At 41.4% G+C, this 21,463-nt stretch overlaps 1 protein-coding gene across 12 annotated transcripts in view; it reads right to left on the reverse strand.

Moving 5' to 3' along the window:
* cadpsa (Ca2+-dependent activator protein for secretion a) overlaps positions 1-21,463 on the reverse strand; it is a 186,166-nt gene that overhangs the window by 71,096 nt on the left and 93,607 nt on the right. For 11 of the 12 annotated variants that reach the window (XM_069677539.1, XM_069677541.1, XM_069677536.1 and 8 more), the window contains exons 10-13: positions 14,411-14,519; positions 13,608-13,820; positions 2,400-2,536; positions 1,088-1,275 (exon numbers count right to left, since the gene is read on the reverse strand). In XM_069677539.1, the coding sequence (XP_069533640.1) occupies positions 1,088-1,275; positions 2,400-2,536; positions 13,608-13,820; positions 14,411-14,519 (647 nt within the window). The remainder of the gene's footprint in view (positions 1-1,087; positions 1,276-2,399; positions 2,537-13,607; positions 13,821-14,410; positions 14,520-21,463) is intronic. The other variant, XM_069677542.1, reaches the window with a different exon arrangement.

Here is a 21,463-nt window from a genome sequence, read left to right on the forward strand (position 1 = left end):
ATGCAAATCTTCAAGCCAGGAGCAAGTACCGAACTAAACTCAAAGGACATAGAGACGGGCAACAAGCGCCTTTCCCCCTCCGCCTTGGTTGTGTTTGCTGCTCTGATGCTCACACTTAGAGCACTACTCCAGCAAGAGGTAATGTAGTAATAGTAACTTCCATTAAGAGGTGATGAGTACTAATCTAAACCTGATTTATTTCAAAACTTGTCTGACTGAGTGGCCTCTTGTGTTGCTGATAAACTATGTTGCTACTCCTACAGCGGTATGAACTAATAATAAACAGATTTTGCTGAGATTCATTGGAATAAAGTTGTTGAAATACTGAGATAAATAACTTCACTATGATGAAGATGTCACGGTTATTCACGTCTGTCCACGAAGACAAGCAAACAATTCTTAAAATTATGTTTTTTAAAACATAACTTATTTAAAACGAAAACTTATTTGAGGATTTGCACTGTAAAAAACTGTAAAAAACTGACTTTTTTTTTGAAGAGGTTTATATTTCCAACTTACCTTCTACTTCCAGAGAAAAGAGGGGACCTGGGGTCAATTTTCTTCATGAACTCAATGATTTTGAGTTCTCTCTTAGCAGTCTGGGCAGGGAGCTCAGGGGCGAGGGGGAACAAAGCTCGTTCGAGTTCGGCCTCATTTACAGGCCAGTTTAATAACTCAGACACACGCTGACTGCGTGCGGATGTGCAGGGGTTTAGGTAACAAAGAGGGAAGGGCGTTTTGTGAACGTAAACAAGGTAAAGAGGTCACACAGGAAGAAGAACAAAAGAAAGAGGAAAGATGAGCATGCAAACATGCAAAGTAAGAAACATTGAACATGCAATCGGAAACAAAGTAACATAAAATTTAAAATCATAAAAAAACAAGAGGGGGTCTCATTCTACATCGTATATGTGCCTTTATCTGTGTACTGGCCTGGTTGTCATTAAGTTTTCATTATTTCTCTGCTACAACTTTTGTTTTTACCTTAAAAAAAATAATTTTGTTTTAGTTTTTTTAGCATCCAAGAGTACTTTGCAGCTGTTGGGAAAAAGAGTAACCCGGGACGAGTCAGCACTTTGAATGGTACCTGTTTCCATGGACGTGGGAGGCACAGAAGGCGAAGCTGTAGTGCAGCAGGGTGGGGTCGATCATGGCTCCGTTCTCCGCCCTCTCCAGCAGGTCGCTCAGGTAACATAAGTGCCGATGGCAGCCTCGGACGCCATAACGAGCGCAGTATTCGTCTAGGACAAACACCTGACCAGGACTGAACCAGCCCTGAGGGTAAAAACAAACACTGCAGTTTGACTCCTTTGTGAGACAAATACACAAACATGAACAAGGCTGCAAAGCAGGCAAAGTCCAACAGGATGGATTTATTTAAAATCTGCATAACATTAAAAACTTTAGAGTGAAATATCTTATAACCTCTTGGATTTTTAATGTGTAAATACATTACACTAAAATGTAATCATATCTAACTTTATTTGGTACATACCAATATAATATACAAACGCAAGAATGCTCAAAAACATGGCCGACATCAATCAAGAACTTCACAATTTAATTTTGTCACAGATGACACAGGGGCAAGTATAAAGTATGTGTAATTGGTGCTTATACGTGGTGTATTCCAAGTATTGGCTAATAATTATTCATGGGTATCCTGGCTAAAGGAGAACGGCTCTATAGCTGAAAGTACACACCTAGCACTGTGGCCTACCACCAAATGGTTCATAACCAAAGATTTACATCAAAGTGCACCAACCTCTTTTCAGCAGACTTTGTTCTGTTTTGCGAGGAGAAATTGAATATGACTTTATAAAGAACTGTTACTTTCTGGGTTATTGCGGGAAACAAATAAAAGCGAGAGGAGAGAAATGAAGTGAACTAGACTCCCATATAAATCAATCGTATGGTCAACAAGATAAGATGTTTATTACTGTTTGGAAATATTTGCTGAAATGACACTTTTTGTCTGCATACATTGGAAATCAGAAACAAGTGCATGATTGGTCTCACTCTTTCTTTTAACAGATTTTAACTAACTGAACTGAAGCCTGAACAGTCTGCTTTAACTTTGGGTCATCAGAAATAATTGATTCAGTATACTACAAAGAGAATGAACCCTGAATCACACCTTGCAGCTATACTTTCCATTTCCACTGACAAAAGCAACTTTAGACCAGGGTCCTCAGATTTCTTCAAGTTAAGAGCTTTTCAGATGCTCTGAAGGCTGCTGAAAGTTTTCATAATGACAATTAAATTATCATCCCCTCTTGATGAGTTTCTAGCAGTGGGAGAGTAGCAGGGTTTGATTCCTTGACTGTACAGCCTAGTGTAACACCATGATTGACAATCAAACACAGTGATTGTTGTGCTGTTATAAAGCCTTTCCTTACCAGGCAGGAGTAGGAGTCGTTGAGTCTGTGGTCCAGGGTGAGGCGCTGTACCAGCTCAAACAGCGAGCCGTGGTCAAAGTTACAGGGGTTGGCTGAAATAAATTCATCCATGCCGTGCTTCTGGGCTCGATCAGCGTCTGAACACAGCCATTAACCCGTCCAGTGAGGAGACACACACAGAGAGGGAAAGAAACAGAAGGAAAAAATTCTGCTGTGACACTCACAAAAATGTCAAAAGATATAACCTCATGAAGGGCCCACAATAAAGCAATGCTGTACACACATTAGTTTGATTGTTTTCAGCCAATCACTTGAGAGGCTGTGTCCAGCATTGACTCCATCACAGGCAGTCCATGAGGGTGGCCCGGTTTGACTGTGGGCAGGGTAAAGTTCAGGTGGACAGGAGAGTTTCCAGGCATCTTTCAGGAGTCTGACCTGGTGTCTGAATGTTAGTTCACAGGGCTTGGTGTTATGTCCATGTTGTGTTCATGCATTTTCACACATTCATATCCATGCCAATCAGTTGGAATCTATGCAGATATAAACATGTTTAAGTCTTATTTCTTCCTTGTAACTAGATTTATTTTGTATTGGGTCGTAAGTGCTGCCAAAACGCTTGTAATGCATTACAGCACACATGTAGTGTGGTAGAAAAGCCACTCTGGCTGTAGTGAAGGTGGAGAACCACATGACCATCTTAGAGCATGTGAGAACCTTGAGGGAGGATTACAACAGTGACATCAACCACAGCTGTAATGGAGGTCTCCTGAACACATTGTTACTATAGGTGAATTATCAGTCGTTGGTAAGAGAGCAGATTTAACAAGCTCAAGATCTTTCACTTTCAAATTGTTTTTTGCAACAGCCAATCAAAAAGCTGACAAACAATTATGTAACTTTTATGCCACTGGAACACTTTGACAACCCTTTAAAAAGACTACAGTGTAAGACATTTGAGTCACAAACGAGAGTCACAAAAAAGATTTTGCAAACACTTGGTATCTTTCAGGGTCACTATTTACAAGACAACAACTAGATTATTTATGTATAAAAAGAAAAAACAGAAACAGACACGATTTTGGCCACTGCTGCTATTTGCGCAATGCTTTGTGTTGCAAATGGTAATCAGTGGCCGTGATGATAGCTGGGTTAGCAACACAAGCTAAAAGGGGTGGCTTTGGTAGAGTCGGTCGGATTGGTCGGAAGATTGGGGGTTCGATCCCTGACTGCTACAGTCACATGTCAAAGTGTCCTTGGGCAAGAAACTGAACCCCAAATTGCTCTCAAAGCCATAGTCATCGGGTATGAATGGGCATAGATCTGATTGGAGATTGGCACTTGTGTGTAAATGGGTGAATGTGACATCTAGTGTAAAAGCAGCAGGTCGCAAGACTAGAAAAGCGCTATATAAGTGCAGTCCATTTACCATTTTAAAAGGAATCAAGTGAGTCATATTACTTATTACTTCAAACTGTCAAAGATTCACCAGAGCTAACACCCAACCAGCAAACACTGAGTCCTAACTACAAGCCATCGTCCAACTATCATGTCACGTTCAGGTGACAGCAGCCCTTGTGCGTGCAGGGACATACACCTCTCTGCAGTCCCCTCCATGTTTACCTTCTACCTAGTTTGCTGCTTCCTGTTTTGGTGCTGGTGAGAGCGCCGTCTCTAGTTTATTATAAAATAGGATATTGCACTAACCACAGGTTAGTGACATGTTAAGTCACTTAAATTCTTAAGGCTGTAATTCAGATCATCCCACAGTTGCCCAATTACACCCATTAACCCTCCACACTTGAGCTCAGTATGTGAAATCCCCACACTTAACTCAATCATCTCCAAAAGGAGGCTTAAATAAAATGAGTAAACAAATGTTCTCTTGTTCTTCTGGTGGTGTGTTATACTTTCATTTTGGGAAATGACTCAAATATTTCTTTCACTTTGCAGGGTGGCTTTGGACTGTAAATACCCATGTAGTATTATGTTAACTTACTTTGGCAATATTGCACCACAGCTCAATCCCTGTTTTTGTGGTAGATTCTTAAAGGACCATTGTCATAGAAAGGTTACCTGAAACCAAGAACTAATGTGACAGTGATTCAAAGCTTAATCCCAAAAGGCAACTGGACTTGGTTGAAGCTCTTGAAGACGTTTCAAACTGAAGAAGGTGAAATGTCTTCAAGAACCAAGTCCAGCTGCCCTTTTGGATTAACCTTCGAGTTACCATGGCCTGGATGACTGAGAACCTTCACATATTCTGCCAGCGGGAATCTAACATTGCATCAACTTTCCCCGAGTGCTAAGTAAGTACTGCTGATTAGGCAAGGAAAATAATTAAAGTACGAGGCGTGAATATCTGAAATTTCGTAATGAAGGGTTCTCCAGTGGTATGGGTGAAGAAGGTCAACACATAGCAATGCAGCTACTTTAGTTTAATAATAACACCAGTTGAATTGATATATCCCCACACTACAATAAGCATTACATAGAATCCTTGAGTCTCTGTTGCCAAAACCAGTTCTTTCCAGGTTGTACATCCCAGCGATGGAAGCACTGTTTCTTATCAGTCACACACCAACCACTGTCATTGTCATTAGAAGGTGGTCCATTTAAGTTGGGCTCGCTCCTTACTGATCCCTGCTATACATATGCCCCTACGGCTTCCATTGCTGCTAGCTAAGCTTTGCCTCTTGCGCCGTAGCATCCACCTTTCTATTTCCAACCTATAATGAAGATTATTAGTAATTGCCTGAAATCCCAACTAAGTTGGACAGAACCATGCAGCAACAGAGTGTCAGAATATCAATAACCAAATGACTCATCAGATTCAATTAAACTTTGCTCTTGAGTAGAGAGCACAGAGTGGACACAGTTGGTCCCGTCAGTCAGGACAAACCTGGCACCGATGTGAGTGAAGGTTATACCGAGCTACACGGCAACCGAGAGGTTTGTCAGCCAACGTCCTCTTCACTGCCCAGCGAAGGCACCCCAGCTGTCAATCAATGAGCAAAACAAAGAGCATGATGCTGGGAGCTGATTGTGTCCCCTCAACAAGTCCCCCCCCCCAATTCCTCCCCCCAAAAATCTAAAAAGGTGACATTGCGGTGCCCCTTTGGTCTGTAGCTGGTGGCCTGTCAGGTCTGTTTGATGTGAGTGAGCGGGAGTGGAGGCGGGAGGGCTGGACAGTAACATGCAGTGACATTAGTCACCCCCGTCCGTCTGGGCTGGGGAAGGATGGCCCTGACAATGATTGATGGCTGCTATTCATTTATAGATCCAGAGGAGAGGATCCGGGAGGCAGCGGACACACTGCTGGTCAAGGGTTTGATGGCCGAAAGCATTTGGGGCTATTCTGCACGTGGCCAGATCTTTTCTTCAACTAAACTTGTGAAGATCTTCACTGATGAGCTAACACCAAACCCATAATCTGCAAAACTAAACACCTAACCAAGAAGGTACACTTATAATGTCTCAGCTTCCAACAGCTGTTCGTAAAACCCTACTGTACTGAGATTCAAACCCTGACCAGTGAGGAGACAGGGGGGAGATTAACGTGTGAGTTGGGATTCTCTCCTGGCCCCACTTCAATCTCTACAAGTTCATCTGGAAAATGTTGAACTAAACATCAGTGGGGTAATAATATTGAAACTGAATACTGAAAGGTAGAGGTGGAGCTGCATTGCTTGGCGGACAGGCGATAGCTGGTCAGACTTGCATAAACGGCTGTGAGCTAGCGTTGCTGGTTTGTCATTGTATGAAGAGTTGGGATGATAGGAGATGGATAAAGGGTGCAAAACAGAGTGTATGCAATTAAAGTTTTAGTTATAGGACCTAGGTTACTCTGGAACCGCCTATGACCTGGAAAGGTTTAAATTTAATGTGCTTCTGCCTGTTTAGATGCACATATATTCACACATGAAATAACAATGAGCAAACTCATCAATGAATACGTTTAAAAACGGTGAAGAGCAGCAGTTTTTTTGTACTGAGCTGATAATTTATCTTCTTCACGTTTTTGCTAATTGTCCATCTTCTCAGTCTGATTATACCAAAGCTTGAAACGTATATTTGTAGTAAAAGCTGTAACTCTCTTTCTGTGCAGTAGACACTCATTTCCGTTTGCTTTGCGGCAACAAGAATGCAGCAAATGATGGTTTGTAAGTCTGTATCCCCGAGGGCAGCAGAGAATCAGTACACTACGTAAGTGGAATTATCTTTAAGGATAATATGCATAGGTTATGACCATTATTCTAACAAACTTCAGACACGTCGCATCAATTTCTATGCATCAATAGATGCCATAAACCACTGGAGGCATCAGACTGAGAGTAGAAGGAGTCATGGTGCAATAACAGGGTGGTGATCATTTTCTCAAGAGCGGAACCACGTCGATGCTAACAACTAAAACAGTGGGTGCAGGTGTTTTAACATGCGTCAAACACTGTTAGTGTGTGTGTAGAAAGTGGCATTATCTAAAACTAAGCTGCTTTTTACAGGTCACATATACTCCATCAATACCTTAACAGTAAAAACAAGGCTCAACTAAACTTTAAGTAATACATCACATGCATGTCATAACCAGTCATATGAAGGATGTAAAGAGCAGCTGTGTTCATGCCAGTGTTGTGACCAAGTCATCTTTGCTCAAGTCCCAAGTAAGTCTCAAGTCATTTGGTCAAAGTCTCAAGCAAGTCTCGAGTCATTTTTTCTTGGGCAAGTCAAGTCAAGTCAAGTCACAGGTTATGTCAAGTCAAGTCAAGTCAAGTCAAGTCCTTAGTTAAGGCAAGTCACATTTTTTCCACCCAACATCCAGCACTCTTACCTGTAGTATCCGGTCTTTATAAAGAGAGAAGACAAGGTGTTAGCAGCCCGTCTAATAATGATATTATTGGCCAATTTATATAACCTGTTCAAAAAGTGTGACAGTGAATTGTATCTGTATTATCTTGGCACAGACACAGCTTTTTGAGTCGTCTAATCATGATTCGCAGTTTGCGCTGCAGACATACCTGATAGACAGAAACTTGACAACATTGAATTTTATCATTTTATATTTAAAAGCTAACGTTCAAACTTATGAACACACGCAAGTCATCCGAGTCATCACGCCTCAAGTCAAGTCGAGTCTCCAGTCATTTAGTTTTTGTCAAGACGAGTCGACTCGAATCCAAGTCACCAAGTCTCAAGTCCACATCTCTGGTCCATGCTGGTCATTATATTAAAATCATGTTAACAGAGTAGTCCAGGGATCAGTACACTAAGCCACAGGTTATATCTACTCATGTTTTCGCAACAACAGATTCATGATCTTCATCAATGACTGTATATATAGATGGACAACGCGTCTCCATCTGCTCCCATTGTACGGAATTGATGCCAAAATAGCCCCATGATAGGCGCTGCCATCTTGCGATGGTGACATCATTTGGAGCCAGAGACTGCGCAGTAGAGCTCGGCTAGTGAAGCAGCCGTAGCCACTTCTGCTAACCCAAACACACACTTAACTAACTGAAAAATTGTGTTTAACAGCAGAACTTTTAGGGAGCTGTCATGTCGTCATGTCATGATGTCAGATGTCATCTTTTTATACAGTCTATGGTTCACTGGAAAAGTCAACACCCAACCCTTTACCACCCGACCTTACATTTTAACTTTTGACTTTTGAGTCCACAGATTTGCTGTTGAATAGTAGGAGAGCTACTTTAACCCTGAATACTTCCACCCACCAAACACATTCACTTGCCTTAATAGAACCGTTAAGACAAGACAAGCAGTGAGTTCAGTGCTTCATAGCAGTTCCTTTACTTTACATTAGTTTACTTTCATTAATTTGTACTATTTGTATTATTGTGGACAATATATATATTTTGTTATTAGTTTGCCATCACTTTTATGTTGTTGTTGAGTTAATTTTGTGTTCTGTATAAAATTGTGACTTTAAATAACACCATTGAGTTTTTTGTCCTTCCCTGCACTGTGTTTTGTTACATCTTATCTTTGCTCTTTTGTGTATTGTAAATTATTCAGAAAATAAAATTCATATTCAAAGTTCAGTAAAATCATGTCAAGTTTCAAGTCAAGTGCCTGTAAAACTTTTTTGCCAGCTCAAATTCACTGTATATGACTGTAATTGAAAGAAGGCAGATTTGTGGTTTTAGGGCTTCAAAATTTCACTGTTAAATCACAGGAGCCTCAGGGTATTTGTTGCATATTAGAATCAGCATTTACTTTATTCCATGTGCATATCCGACAATAAAAAGAAATTCAGAAAGAAAAATCTTTAAAAAGACAAAAAGAAAACTTCTCAAAATTCATATTTCCATGATTTCAAACTACTGTATAATTGTAATCTTGTTTTTATGTTACTAAAATAAGTAAAAACAAGTTAAACTGTCATTCCTCATAAGAATAAAAAGATTAAACTGTGAAGTTCAGTTGCACCTCTCAGCAGCTGAAAACAAGTCTCTTAATTTTGTCTTGTTGTCACAATGTTTTAATGCAGTCTATTAGATGTGGGGCGGGGCGGGGTGGGGGGGTGACGGTGACATGATGTTATATTATTCATTGCGCTGATCCAGGTGTGAACTGACAAGTACTTATTTGGTAACATTGACTGATTGCTGCTTGATTTAATTGTGCAGCGGGCTCACTGTATTATTCATGGCCTGGCACTTTTAACTTGGTAATTACCAGCTGCTGGGACTCAGTGGGACTCCAGTGGTTGTGACAAAAACAGCTCGCTCAGTAAATTCACTTATCCCGACGCTAACAGGAAACACTTCTCATGTATTGGGTGTGTTGGCCTGCGAGCATGGCTCTTTGAGTCATTGTGTTCTACAGTGAGGTAAACTTTGGCTTGGTAATTGGTTTTATCACATTTTAAGTCTTTGTGTAAAGAGTTTGTTCCGTTTCATACAAACTAAAGGAAGCTATTTGACAAATAGGCGTGGAAGGTATGGTGTGAGAGTGCTGCAGCACCCCCTAAAATAAGACGAATTAAAAACCATCAGCCAATAAAAAGGTAAAGTAACTGTGACTGTATGATAGTTTGTTAATCCAGATAGCTTATGATTCTTCCTGCAGAGTTCTGCGACATTTATGTGTTTCAAAGAGTTCAGCGTTTTTAACTGTAAATAAGAAAAGACGTCAGGACGCTGATCGTCCTGTCAGACGGAGCAGCAGTGAGTTCAATCACTGCAGCTTTACACGGACACTGCATAAAAGGATGTGTGACATAGTTATGGCTGTGAGTTACACAGTAAAAGAGATTACTTTCAAATGTTTGGTAGTTCATTTAATATTTTAAAACAATCAAATATTTGTTTGATTTTTTGTGTGAGTGCTTTGATACGATGTTTAAGTTCGGTGTGCTGCAGAGTAAAAAACGCTTGAAAACTCGGTATAAAATGCCATCGATTTGAGTAAGGTATAAATAATCTTTGATATTTCAATTGATCGAAAAGATTCCGCACGTAATATGTCATCATACAGACTGACTTTCTCTCAGCAACTCCAGCTATGACTGACTTCCAGTGCCCCGATTTGACAAAGCCTTTGTATTTGAGATAATAATGTACGTACATGTGATAGTTTGATGTCCTCCTAATAACAAACATGAATTTATTCAAATACAAACAGTAAGCCCACGTTCAGACCAACTCAAAGAATGCAACCCTCTCATTCATTTGCATGGAGTCCTTCAGTACATTAGGGCCTGTGCAGGGCGCTAACAGGAATCCTCTAAAGCTGTGGTTCTCACTGGTCTCGTCTCAGGACCCACCACCACCTCCCTATCGCGAGAAGATTTCAACCACTCAAATGTATTTAATAAAAAATGGTGCACTTTGAACGGAAAACAAAACGAAACAATACCGTATCTTAGCTTCACAAAAAACAACAGTATAACAGTTGACCAAATGACCAGCAGGTAGCAGTGCGAGGAAAATATTACCTCTACAAATCGTTCAGTTAGCAGCTTTTTTTCAACAGAAATAAACTAAAAAAAGTGCAACGACCCACTTTTGGGTCCCAAATCCAGTTGAGAACCACGGATCTAAGAATGCCATGAGGAAATATCTTTATCTCGAAGATTTCGTTTTCATTCTCTTTGGCGGCACCTTTGGTGATAAATGGGAATTGCGGGAGCACACCTCCCAATTTAAACAGAGGGCCATGGCTGGCTCCCTTTGGCACAACTGTCAGCTCCGTGACCCACCAGTTGAGAACCATGGCTCTAAAGGTCCCTGAGATGAAGCAGGCGTGGGAGGAGGTAAAGGTGAGCTCGGCCTTATCTTCTGTTATCACTGGAATTGTCGCACAATACCCAAAGCGACTTAACGCCTCGATCCCACAGGATCTGTGTCTGGCGTGTTCCGTCTGAGCCACGATTCTGGTCCATCAGACAACCCCAAGCAGCTGGATTCGCGAGATCACAAGATCACGAGAGAATTGTGAAAACACGCGATAACATCAGCGTTAAACAGAGCAACACACAAACAACAGTTCAGTTTGGGCGCGATCGACTCTGGAGGTCACAGCGCATCCACAAAATAAAAGCTAGCCTCTTCCCAGTTCTCTGTCCCACCAACAGTTCCATTAAACTTTACATCAGAACTTATAATTAACTGACAAGTAGGACTGTGTTGTAAAAAAACTAGCAATGATGGTTGCGCTGCACATTAAGGACAAAAATATGGTATATGTTAATATGGTTTAGTCCAAGAAAATAAAAAACAACTGCCTAAAGCAGCTGTGAGTGTTTTCATTCCAAAATGTTATCATACGAATCCTCATTCATTAATGATTGAAATGTGAGGCAGAGGAGCAAACATCTACCCAGTTATGATGCACATTTCAATTCTTCTCAAATTTGTGTAAAAAAAAACAACTATTGAAATTGCAAACAACAAAAAATAATGAGTTAGCAGAGCAGGCAAGAGGCTTTTCCCAAAAAAGTACATCATCAAAATACCTGCAAAATGAGGATCCAAATGTAAATCCCTACATGAGGCAGAGTTGTGCAGATTTCCCCGATGTTGATGATATAGCAACCAACACTTCTTATAAACTAGACATGCTATATCTTTGCAGCATTCACAAAAAGTAAGTAATTTAGGAAATTTAACCCTGACCTACAATGTGCCAATTTTCAAGGTGGATCCATGACATGAGTCTAGTCAGGCCCTGTTGCACAGATGAAAATATGCAGACAGAAGTGCAGCCAAAGCAAATCATATCTGCATGCATGCTAAATTACAAAGATGTTAGTATCTCTTCTATTTCTGTCCAACAACAGAAAGAACAAAGAGATACCGACTGAAAGAGTGTGATGGACAACAAAAGGAGGAAGGAGAAAGAAAGGGGAGGAAAGCACTTACCCTTTAATCCAGCTACAAGATAGCAGGGTCAGGGTTTAGAAGAAGAAGAAGAAGAAAAGGAAGAAGAAACAAACAGAGAAACATAAAGACACACAGCAAAGCCACCGACACTTTAACACTACAGCAGTTCTACAGCAGAGAGCGAAGCAGCAGACAGAGAACAAGATTAACAGTAACAGTCGAGTGTACAGCACATGACCAGGAAGGAGACGAACTAAGAACATCATCGGTGGTTATGTCAAGACACAAACTGCACAGTAGGAGACAGAGTGAGACATCGAGCACAGGACGAGAGACCAAGAAGCTGTGAGTGGAAAAAAGGGCCTCAACTGCTTTTTGTTTTATTCTCACTCCAAACTCCAAACCTCTACGGTCAAGTTAGAAATAATTCATATCCACTTTCCGGTTATGTTTTCAAAAAAAATAGCGATAAAAGTTGGCGATAATAAATAAGCAATGCAAAAGGACTTTAAAAATATAATAAGTCTGCTGAGAAAATGTAAACATTTTATTAATTTGAACATGAAGAATAAAAAACGAGTGGTGCGGCTGTGGCTCAGTGGTAGAGTCGGTCCTCTCTCAATCAAAAGGTTGGGGGTTCGATCCCTGACTGCTACAGTCACATGTCGAAGTGTCCTTGGGCAAGACACTGAACCCCATCGGCGTGTGAATGTGCATGGATACTGACTGAAGATTGGAATAGCAGCCTCTGCCATCAGTGTGTGAATGTGAGTGTGAAAGGGTGAATGTGACAGAAGTGTAAAAGCAGTTTTGTCTAAAGGCAAGAGAAGTAATATATAAGTGCAGTCTATTTACCTTTTACATTCATTAAAGAATGTTTTTTCTGTTAGTTCCTTATTTAACATACTTTATTAATTTCCTTATTACATAACATATCTCAAAAGAGATTAACCGCTCAAATGACTCCAAACTTAGCTATTGTTTATTAAAGTGGTGATCTTGAACATCTCAGTTTCATTCTCTTTGGCTGCCCCTATGGCGATAAACGGTAACTGCAGGAGCACACTTCCCAGATGTCCAGACAGTGCTGCATGTGTGACGTCCACAGTTGGCTCCAGTTGTAACTCTTGATTTTCCTGGCTGACGGTCGCTTTCCTTTTCAGACTGTTTGCCTTCATCTGAGTTGTATCTGTAGTCATCAATCTTTTCTTTGTTTGTTCATAGTAGATTACTGTTTACTCGCAACACTTGCAGAGAGCGGAAAAGCAGCCGCTTAGCTCCGCCTACCCTCTCTGGCAGACCACCACTGCTGGCTGATGGAAAACGCGTCTGGGCAAAGCGTCACTAACTTACCTCATTCAGCGATAGATAGCGACTTAACAGACATTTATTTAAATTAAAAATATTTGAGATTATCACTAAAACAAGAAACAAAACTCAGAAGTGTCCTGGATGAAAGTCCTGTGTAAATTTTTACCCATCAAATCGCTGCGATCACATCCTGACCAGACCTCCGTGCTTTTCATTCGTCACCAGACTCCAACTGCACACTAAAACAATAAGCTTTAGCTGCAGCATTGGGCCACTGTCCCACATGCTGCATTTGATGAGTTTGGAGGGAGAACAGGCTGTTTTGTTCCTTCAGTGCCGACATACTGCATACAAATGAGGCTTCTGAGACTTTCATAAGAATTATGCTAATGTGAAAGCTTTGATTGTGGCTGCAAAAGACAAGAGTATCCCATTTCCAAGGAAGACGTTTAGTCAATGTCTCTTTGGGGTGACAATGGCCTTTCAAGTTACCGTTGGAAACGTAAGAGTTATATTGTATATATGCATGTTCAAATATTTGTCTTAAAAAACTTACAGAACTGAGATATGGGGGCATCGAGCTGGGGTGCCGTGCCCCCCCTGGAGTTGAGTTTCTGGACCTGTGTGGGAGGAACGGGCTTGTGTGACTGTCCTGTAGCTCTGTACATGGCCTGCACCCACAGGATCCGGTCCTGCTCGTCATCACTGGCAAAGATCACAGTGTCGCCCTCTTTCACAGCGTTGAAGAACGTCCGGCCGCCATCCAGACCTGAGAGACGAAAGGAGGGGAAGAGGAAGGAGAAGCTGTTTTTCTATTGGTTCACACATTATTGTTTTGTGCAGATGGGAATAAAAAATGATCGTCCACCAGGGTAAAATAAAATAGTGATGCATCATTATATTATTGTCATGTATTGGGTATCATATTGTGAGCGACCCTGCGATTCCCACCCCTAGTATACAGTATACCATGTGAATTTGCAGTGCTGTATTACAAGACGTCACAGATAACTCCAGTTAAAGGTCCTGCATACCCACACAAAGATGTTAAATACTCAGCTGGTTAAACACCAAGCCAGGATGAAGCGGGGTGGAATTACGCGTGGAGTGTCTACCTTATCTGCCAATAAGAATAATAAGTGTAAACTGTCCCACCCTTTCAGGTGCAACAAAATTAGCAGGGCAGAAAACAAAAGATTGGTCAGTCTGTACACAAGCACAGTATCCTCAGAGGAGATCTGCTGCATTAAGTGAAAACCCCCTGTGCGGGAGGATCGTGGGAGGGGCTTTCAAATAACTCTTCAATCTGTGATTCCTGTCCTTCCTCTGCATCGCTCGTTGTCGTGCACAGCATCTCACCTGGCTGGGGGTCCGTGTAGTCCACAGTGTAGCCATCCAGTTGGAGGAGCTCCACCGGCTCGGCCTTCTTCTCTCTGTAGCTGCACATGGCAAAGGTGTACTGACTCACCTGCACCAATCACAGACAGAGGAGAAGTTCACTCATCAGCCAGTTGAAAGGAATACCTTTCTGTGCATCCATATTCTAGTACGTCTCATTATCTTCACTTTTCTGTATTTACAACATGAAAATAAGCATTAAAGAATGTGAGGGGGAGACTCGGAGGGACAGAAACTTTCAGCTGCATTGAACTTAAATGTTACAATGTTACAATTTCATTGAGCAGACGCTTTTGTCCAAAGCGACGTACATCTGAGAGTTAATACAACACAAGCAATGATCAAGACAGGAGGGAACGAAGTCAGTAAGAGCCAACAAACAGCTTCAAGAGCAATCGGACACTGGTGCCAACAGGCAGCACACAGAGGCAGCGAACAGAGGCAAAGCAGGAGGCGGGGGACTCTGTGGACGGAATGGAGTTTGGTAGCTCGCTCCACCACGTAACTACTGAGGAGAAGAGGCTAGTTAGCGACTTAGGGCCCTGTTGTGATGGGAGTACCAGGCGCTTTTCATTGGCAGAGTGTAGTGGGCGGGACGGAGTGTAGACCTGGATGAGGGCGTTCAGGTCGGCAGGAGCCGTTTTTGTTGCTGTTTTGTAAGCGAGCACCAGGGTTTTGAATTTGCTGCAAGTGGCGACTGGGAGCCAGTGGAGGGATATGAGCAGTGGAGTGACGTGTGCTGTTTTGGGTTGATTGAAGACCAGTCGCGCTGCTGCGTTCTGGATCATCTGCAGAGGTTTGAATGTGCATGCAGGAAGGCCTGCCAGTAGGGAGCTGCAGTAGTCAATGTGTGATATTACGAGAGCCTGTAGCAGTCAATCAATCAAATCAATCAATCAATCAATCAAATCAAATTTTATTTGCAGTTGTGCTGCATGCTCTGACAGGTAGGGTCTGATCTGCAGCAATCTTTATTTTATCACCTTCTAAAATGAAATCACAGTGCTGTTTTTTAACACCTAATGGATTTCCCTAATCTGCTTTTTCCTTCTCTAGTCAAATTTAAATGATCAGAACTATTAGTCAGCAGCATGCTAACATGCTTACAATGACATAGCTGATCATCTTAGTTTAGAGAAATAGCATTCTAACGTTTGATTATTAGCAGTGGCAGTGGCAGTACATTTTGACCTGATGATGGCGCTAGATGAAAAGTCAGAGGAAGTTGTTACGCTCTATCCTGAGGGGGACATGAGTGTGATAATCTAACTTATATAACTTCCTATATGTGTTGCATCTATAAATTGGAAATTAATTTGCACTGATACGCATTAGCCAGGTCGAAATCTGTGATTTAAATAGACACTTGTAATGAAACTGACTCTTGTCAAGACAGGTAGTCATGACGGAGGACTAAAAGAAAGGAGTTGGGGGTTGGGGGTGAGGTAGGGGGCATGTAGACGACAGCTGTGATGCTTTAAGTGGACCTCTCTTGTGTGCGCATACGTGTCACTATAATCACATTAGCGGCTGAATTAGAAGGTTAAGTTGAAGAGGTGTTGCTGAATAAAGCCCTGATAATAGGAGTAAAGATGTGTGTTCATGACCAGCAATAATGAGGAGAGAGGCTGTGTGTGTATGTGTGTGTGTGTGTGTGTGTGTGTGTGTGTGTGTGTGTGTGTGTGTGTGCGTGCGTGTGTGCATGCATGCGTGCGTGTGTGTGTGTGTGTGTGTGTGTTATAATATACAGCCATCTTTCCATAAAAATCACAAAGATGCATTCTAAAAGAAACGAAAGAAAGTGATCGAAATGACCCGGGGAAATGTTTTCATTAGACACAACGCAAGACATTTGTATTTTTGTGTGATTGAAAAACAAGAACAATATCAGCTGCATAGACAGACGTCAGCTGACATGAAGAGTCCATGCTTGTTTGGTTTACAGGTATTTCTTCATTCATAAGTGCTTCGTCAGATAAATCCCAGCTTTTACAAAGTAATAAATCTTAATAATTACAAACTGGGTGACGACTTAAACTCTAGTTAAAGGTCAGGAGAAGGGAAATAAAATAACGATTACAGATAAAAGCAGCATTAAACACTTTCAATGAGCCAGTAATAACTGCGAATAACTAATGAGGCCTCCTGAATGGGTGTCACAACATCTTGAAATCTACAACATCCTGCATGGTGACGAATCAAGATAAACAAGATCAATATACACAGCCACATGACAACAACAACAACAACAACAACAACAACATATGCAAACCAGCTTCATTGTTTCTGAATCTTCATCGGGTCTAAAGATGATTAAATAAAATGTGTTGATTGCTGTCAGTTTGCAGGTTTCATCCCCAGAGGATGAATCACAAACTCCCGGACCTTTGCTCTGTTCAGTCACCATCAACCAGAAGTACGGAAGCCCAGAGAGGCAATTAAGAAAACAAATTGGTAATTTATCATTTAATATTGATATTATTAGTTATTTCTTTTGTGTTAATAACTTTAAATGGATATAAAAAAAACAGTTTAATAATCATGTTTTCTTGTGAAACAGGTGGGGGGGGGGGGGGGGTTATTTCAGGTGTTTTTGTTGTTGAGTATCATTTTTCTACGGCTTACAACTTCTAGGGAAAACTTTCTTTTTACTTGCTTTTGTTTGTGAAAACTGTTTAAAATCAGTTTTTTTTGCGAGCACGATCTTCTTATCTTTTTAACTGGAAGGGGGGAAAAAGTTTTAGCTCGTGAAAGAGTCTCTGTATTTTTTATATCTGTAATATCACATGGAGACAAAAACTTTTGGGAGGGGAAAAAACAAGGAAACCCACAAAAGTGCTTGTTGTAAAACTTATTTCTGCCACAAGAGGTGGAAGAGCACCAAGCACCCAAGTTCTAAAGAGGACTGAAAGCATTCATGTCGTTCCATCCATCCATCCATCCATGGGGGGCTGGAGCCAATCCCAGCTGTCATTGGGCGAGAGGCGAGGGACGCCCTGGGCTGATATTTTATCTTGTGTGTCAAATTATCTATCATCACTGAAAGCTTTGAACTGGACTGTTGAAATTCATGCAACTGATGCTCCTTTTACGGGAACTACCAACAAACCCGAAGCTTCCCTTTAGTGCATCTCACAGACCATATGACATAAAAATACTGTATCTCATCTTTAGGAATTAATTCCTCCAGACGATCAACCAATCCAAGCTTTCCTTTTGTTGCCACAAAGCACGATGATTTGTTGGTTCAACACTGATATTGGGGCTTTACACTTTCAGTCTGTTAATAAAAGGCTGTATTGACACACATGAGTGTAACCCCGGTTTAGGTGCTCTCTGTGTTGGTAGCAGGAAGTGTGGTGACAGCCGACTGCTCGCTGTAGCCGGCCTGCTGCTGCTGTAGCTGCCAGTCATACCGGCCTGTCGTCACAAATCACCAGGCCTGGCCAATCCGCCGCTGTCGCCACCTCTGCCGCTGCAAGTGGCAGCTCTCACTCTAGCTGCAGCTGCATTCAGTGTGTGTGTGTGTGTGTGTGTGTTTGTGTGACAAATGAGATTCCCCACGACAACACTGATGAGACCTGAGGCCACGTAAAGGATGGAGGGAAGCAGGCCAACTCTCCAGCAGTTCCCCGGCCTCCAGGACACCACAACGGCAAATCAGAGTCTAAACTACAGACCTCCCTTCCTCCACCCAAACCCCAAAACATCAGCTTCCTCCCTCTCTCTCTCTGTCTCTCTCTCTCTCAGCTGTCAGTCAGCACAGAGGAGAGCAGAGGGAGAGACGTTGATGAGAAATGAGGGAGGAAGGGGAAAGTGAAGGGGATCACTGCAGTCGCTAATGTTCACATCATTACAGGAAACACACGGACACGAGTTCTGGGAAAGAGTTTCTGGATGCGGCACGTGTTAAAAAAAACAAAAAACTTCAGAAGCATTTAAATCCAAACCCTGACGTTGTTTCAAAGTGGTAGATTTTTTAAAAGGCACCAACAATATACACAGATACATATACATAGATATTAAACACATCATGTATGATGCCTGGTTTAAATGTATACTGTATTGTTATTTAGAAATTGGTTAACCCTATTTGTCACTGAAATTAGACAATTAAATTTAATGACACTGTCTCAAACTGAGCTGAATTTAAGTGAACTAAACTGAATAGATATGAAACAAACTGTGAGGAACATCTGATGTTACATTTTGGCGCCCCCCGTGGGCGAGTGGTTCACCTGGTGTCGTAGAGACCTTGACCTGCCTACCGTGTCAATTTCTTTTTTCGAGAGAGTAAAAGAAAGACGCAACTTATTTTTAATCCTTGTTTTGTTCTTTAAACAGCTGCTTGCAGAATGCATGGTGATGAGGTCTGCATCTATTTATGGTAACAGAACTGTAACATGGCTAAAGGGAAATTTTGTTTTAGTAACAATAATACGCCTACTCTAGCCTTCAGCTAACAGCTAACAGCTTTGGTTGCTTGGTAAAAGTAACTTTTGATAATAAAGTTTAACGTTTCCTATAATGTTATGTCTTGAAGACAAACGGCCAGATATTAGCATACATCCTTCAAAGGACGTATATGAAGGCCGATTGCTTCACAGCGGCACATCGAAGGCTGTTCCACTTCAAAGACTCCTATGCCGACAAATGCGTCCTCCTTTTCCCGGGCCGCGAAGGATCCATCGGGTGCGTCCTTCAGGGCCCAACGTAACCCGAGTTTCATTGCATGCCAATTCAAATAAGAAGACTTTTCATACAATGAATGAAAAATTTTAACTTATTATCTTTAAAATAACAGGTTAAGTTACGTGACGTTAGTTATGATAGCGAGTTAGCCCCCTAGCTACCTGTTGCTAGGGGACAGGAGCTCATTTGGTGACGCAAGGTTTAGCACGGGAAAAGCTGGTGACGCAAACAGGAAAGCCTCCGTAGACCAGACCGCCTCATTTCACTTTAGGCTTTAGTGTCTACGCAGGATAAGAATGACTCATCCAACCGCGTCCTTCGAAGGATGCAGCCCCCGAACTGAGACACAGCTATAGACAAACTCTCAACAGCATGGTCCTTCATCACCCTGTCAGGGTTTGTTTGCCACTCACTGTAAAATATCCTTTACTTTGCCTTCATGGACTGCACTCACTGTCATGTCTCACAATATATATCATAGATACAATATTACATGCCTGTGTAGTGTTCATAAAGAAAAAACCCCTCCTGCTCTCTTTTGACCAGCTCACTACTCAACTTGGCCTGGGAAACATATGCAAGGCTCTTTGGTCTGGATTCAGTAAATCACATTGTCCAAATACAACCCAATGACAGTGTGACAGGAATTAAAAATGACTATATAGAAATATTTCTCAATAGAATATAAAATTGGGACATAACCAGTTAAAAACTGTGTTTTAAACAGAACTAACATGGAGTGAATTCAAGTTCCCTAAACTGAGTTGACATGAGTTCAGCTGAATTGAGGTGAAACAGAGCTAAATGCTAATGCAGTGAACTGAGTTGACATGAATGGCCACAGCATTGAGATATGTATAATTAAATTCAGCTCAACATGAACACGCAAGGTTTTATCTGATCTGTAATCTGCCTGGATCCTGTGAGGAGGGGGGGGGGGGTGACTCGGGCCGCTGCGCTGATTATGGACTGATGGAGGAGGAGGGAGGAGGAGGAGGAGGAGGAGGTGATTTAAGGACAGAGAGAAAGAATGGAGGATGAAGGAGGAAGAGATGACATGCAAGTGAGAAACGACGGGGATAAGAGAGAGAGGAGGAAGTACAATGAGGAAGAAGTAAAGAGATTAGGATGAATGAGAAGAGAGTTAGGCAGTGGGTGTAACAGAACCACAGCTGAGATGTAGAAAGGCTCATTTCAGCTTCTAATTCAGTTCAAACTAAGATGTTTCTACCAGCAAGTATTAATACAAACTCACAGAGCAGAGTACTGTACTAATAGAAACGTTTTAATTCTATGAATATTAAGCACACTGTGTGATTTACACTTAGCTTTATTATCTCTATTATAACTTTTTCCATGTGAACCAAGGACAGGCTGAACAACACGTTTTCACATTGGCAGGTTTGAGACGTCACAAACCTAAGGAGCCAATCCCGTTAACGGACGGGGTGGCGCTATGCATATCATTATGTGGAACCATGGCAACCACTTCAGCGATGCGCGAGCCAGCTGCTACCGTCATCGTAATTTTTGCTAAATCACTACGACTACTAACGCTAACGTTACTGCTACTGATTACTACATTTCAAGCTCGCTAAATTTCATCAAGTTGCCACTATACGATGGCAGAGACGTGTTTTGTTTTCGTGACGGAGGTGCCATGTTGTAAACAAAATATAAAAGGATTAGGACTTTGACAAATGGGTCTAAGAGCACTCAGTATTTGTGTACAGAAGTACAAACGACCACCAAGCTTGTGTTTTCTTTTTCCTTCCTATGAAAAATAAGCGATGGGTGCTGTTCACGTCAGCCTTTGTTCGGATTTGTTGACAAACAGTAGTATTAGTAGTTTTCTTGCGGTGTGGACAGAGTACCTGGTTTCGTAAACGTGCTCTGACTCTTTACTCATCATCTCTTCTTCAAACATGGATTGTTGCTCTTAAATACTCTTAAAGTAAAAGAAAAGAAGTCTTTAAAGGTAAAATAACTGTTGAGAAAATAATCCCAGAAAAAGATGTAACACATAATTTTAAATGTGTTTTATTGTCACATTTAAAATAGATTCTCCCTGTAACTACTTTATTAAAATACGATTTTTATAATGACTTATTGAATTGATGGTATTGAATTTGATGCTATAACATCAGTCATTGAATAAGCCAATCTTAATGAATATTTTGGACACATTTAGGGGAAGTAGATTCACATCAGCGTAAAGGCAGACATTACACAACAAACAAAACGTCAACAGTCTGTTTTTAAGACTTTGCATGAGCAAAAACGAGCAGAGAAAAAAAAGCAGCATCTCTAAAACAGCAACAA

The sequence above is a fragment of the Semicossyphus pulcher genome, unplaced genomic scaffold, assembly GCF_022749685.1.
Source record: "Semicossyphus pulcher isolate SPU_LCO1_2020_fin unplaced genomic scaffold, fSemPul1.0.p SCAF_3, whole genome shotgun sequence".
NCBI lineage: Eukaryota > Metazoa > Chordata > Actinopteri > Labriformes > Labridae > Semicossyphus > Semicossyphus pulcher.